This window comes from Topomyia yanbarensis, chromosome 3 (assembly GCF_030247195.1).
Source record: "Topomyia yanbarensis strain Yona2022 chromosome 3, ASM3024719v1, whole genome shotgun sequence".
Taxonomy (NCBI): Eukaryota; Metazoa; Arthropoda; class Insecta; order Diptera; family Culicidae; genus Topomyia; species Topomyia yanbarensis.
In genome coordinates, this window is record NC_080672.1 from 123522783 (window position 1) to 123526124 (window position 3342).

The window sequence follows — 3342 nt, forward strand, 5'->3', positions numbered from 1 at the left end:
ATCACTGTAAGCCGAGTTATCAGAGAAATTGTGTGACATCGTGACTAATGAGATGAATAAGGGCTCGTATACCCTACTTTATTCTTAACAATACCTTGTATAAATGAACACCACGATCCCGCTTCTGAGAATCAAGGCACGTAAAAAATAATGGGCTTTTTTTCGCTGTAAGTCAACAAGATTCCGAAAAAGGCACTGTGTATAAATGATGGAGTTAGTGCTGTGGGAAAAAGAGCGGATCGATATGTTTAGAGAAATTTCGTCATAGCGTTATGTCTGTTAGTCTGTGTTGGAAGTTCGAGGGATAAATTAAGGTTACTTGAAATTACAGGAAAGTGAAATTGTAGATGATGCTATGTAACCCGATTCTTTTTGTGATTTGTTTTAGAGCACAAACATCTCTTTATTTTTAGTTTTCAGTGAAATTGCAAAAATAAAGGTATTCTATAACTGTTTATAGAAATATGTAACACTGATCCCTATTCCCAATCTTCCAAAGTTAAATCCTTCAGTATGTCGACTTCTTCGTTATTATCCGTCCTTTCCAGGGGAAAATCAGCATTCTCTCCGGTCGGTTTGAGTTTATTCTTCTTTGTTTCCTTCTTTTCGGCGATTTCTTTCATCTTTTTCGTCTTCTTTACCTTAGGTTCTAGCTTTTGCTTTTTTGGAATTTTCTTTTTTTCTGTTGAGTCAAATTCCGGATCAACATCCTCAAAGTTGTCAGTTTCATCATCATCATCATCCGATGGGAAGAGTTCCGTAGGTCCTTCCTTTGTCGCAGTAGGTTTCTTATCGAGCTTCGTAATCGACGGCAGATTGTAATCGCTGATATCCTCCGACTGTGTCGCCTGCCGCCGTTTGACCTTCTCGTTTTCCTTAGCGAAACTTTGATAGAATGTCAACAATGGTGTTCCGTTGGCTTTCCGCGTTGCCTCCCAGCTTTGAATAGCGGAAATATCATTTAGTCGAACCGGGTGCATCGTGCGCTCCTTCTCGATAAAATTACTATTTTCTACGATTTTATCGCTCAGTTGTTTGATTTTGCGCGAATATTTGTAAACTTTCGTGGTTTTACAGAATTTGCGAAGTGCGGTCACGATTGGAGTGGCCAAGTCAGGGAAGCAAATCGAATGCGACTCGTAAGCTAGATATTCGAGCGAAAGCTCGTATATTTGATCCAACACGGCGTCCTTGTAGGCATTTTCCTGAATGTTAGCCGGTGCAAATCGGAGCAAACATGTCAAATTGACAGGTTTCATCGACAGCTTTTTGTGTTCTTCGTTGAAGCTACTAGAGTTGAGCACTTCCACCAGGAATGGAAGAACCGGAATGAAAATTCGGGTTCGGGCGGTCAAATCAATCAACATTTTACAACAGTGGAAACGAAGTGGAAAGTATTGCGCCGACGGAATAAGTTTGATGACCCCGGTAACTATACTGACGAATGGGTAAATCAGTGGTTCAAGCTCTTTCTTATTGTGGGTTGCGGCCAAAACGTCCGACCAGAGTTTTAGCGAGTTTATGTACTGCCAGTTGTAGATGTACTGAAAACTGTCTTTTTTCTGAAGGATAACCGCATTTCGCAAATGAATTGCTAATTGACGGATATAAAGAAATACATGCTGATATGAAACGACCATATCCAATGTGAACATTTCCGTTAGGGATCGTCTCATGAAGTTGATTCCGGGAAGCGTATTCGGACTAACAAACTTACTGTTCTTTACGTAGGCCAAGTACATGTTTTTCAAGACATCGCTCAAAAATCGTCGCATCTGACCACATGTAATCTTAATGATACAAAGGAAGGCCAGTACCCGAATCGATTCCTCCTCAGAGGTACTCCATATTATGATCATGCGTTTCAAGATTGGCTTCGTAATCGACGGATAGCATACCAATATCGACGAAAACTGATGTAGATGTTTCAGTAACACATTCATAATATTAGAAGACGAAACATTCTCTAATAAATTGGTCAAATCTGTTAGATACATTCGAAGGCAAGCCTGCACCTTGGAAAAATTTTTGTTCTTTTTTAGATTTTTGTATTCCTTTGAGCTCTTCACGTTGAGATACTGTTTAACGGCATTACCGAGATGGAGAACGCAAAGTTGTACTACTCCGTTGAAAATAGCAGAACCTTCCGCTTTGTAGGCAGGAATCACGTTCTGTTCACCTGTCACCGTGACCAACGCCGAATTAAATGCTTTGCAGACAGTACGTATTATCTCCACGTTTTTCAATGGAAAGGTAGTCAAATCTTCCGTCCATTTCTGCAGTAGTTTCAACGTAATTTTCTTCTGGATTCCTGGCTCAACATCGTCCTCATTCTCTCCATCTTCGGAATCATCCTCATCTTCAAAATCACTTTCGTCGCTAGCAACTTCCAGCTTGTCCGGAAGCTTATGTACAATTCCTTCTTCAGCGTCGTCTTCGTCATCGTTATTATCCTCGTCTTCGTCACTATCATCACTAGCATCATCATTCTGTGACATTGATCCGAATTTCAGCAGTTTTTTGTCGTTTTGCTTTAGAAATGCATACAATTCTGGATCAGTTCCCTTCAACTTGGCCAACGCTTGCTGATGTTCTCTCTCCACATCCTTTTGTCCGTCGGTTTCCTTGGCGTCAGAACCCAAATCCTTTGGTTCCACTTTTACCTTTTTTCTTTTGCTTACTTTATCTTTGGTTTTCTTCTTCCTATCAACAGTTTTCGTCTCCAGCTTAACATTATCCACATTCTGCATTTTTAGTCTTTTTTTAATCGGTGGACCCAGGTTAGTCTCTGGCGCCGAGGTAACATCCATGCTACTGTCGTCGTCTAAATCCGCATCCATATTATCCAGAAAGTTGTCCAGCGACATGCTCTCCAGATCGGGCCGTTTCTTAGTGGGTTTCGGTTTCATCTGTTTGGAAATATACTCTATTTGACTTAACTTGTGTCAATTACGGCTAATTTAACCTACCTTTAATGATAAATTGTACAGTACCCCGAGAACAGTTCACTTCGGTATAAAGATCTAAACGCTGAATATTATAAATCCGAACACGCCTTCTAACTAAACCAACTAAACGCACATGTGTTCGGTTGAGCGATTTGTTTACCCGAACTGACAGATACAGGGTGGCCAGCAGAGCTGTCATTTATACAGATTTATCTGTACACGGTTAAATAAAACAACCTGCAGAAAAGTTCTTTTAACTTACTTTTGAGTTGTGCGTCGCTTTCGCACTTATTAGTGTTGTCAAAAACAAAACGAGAGGTTCGACTCAGTCGAGGTCTTCCGTGGAGGAAGGTACTTTTGAGTTGGTTGGGGTGAACTCAAAATTAGGTAAATT

The 3342-nt window shown here is 40.5% G+C and overlaps 1 protein-coding gene across 1 annotated transcript; it reads right to left on the reverse strand.

Moving 5' to 3' along the window:
• Nucleotides 1-389: 389 nt before the first annotated feature.
• On the reverse strand, nt 390-3120 carry LOC131691531 (nucleolar complex protein 2 homolog). Its single transcript, XM_058978036.1, has 2 exons — nt 2970-3120; nt 390-2909 (listed from the first exon to the last, which is right to left on the reverse strand). The coding sequence occupies exon 2, from the start codon at nt 2907-2909 to the stop codon at nt 480-482; it is 2430 nt and encodes an 809-aa protein (XP_058834019.1). The 5' UTR covers nt 2970-3120; the 3' UTR covers nt 390-479.
• Between the last annotated feature and the right edge of the window lie 222 nt (nt 3121-3342).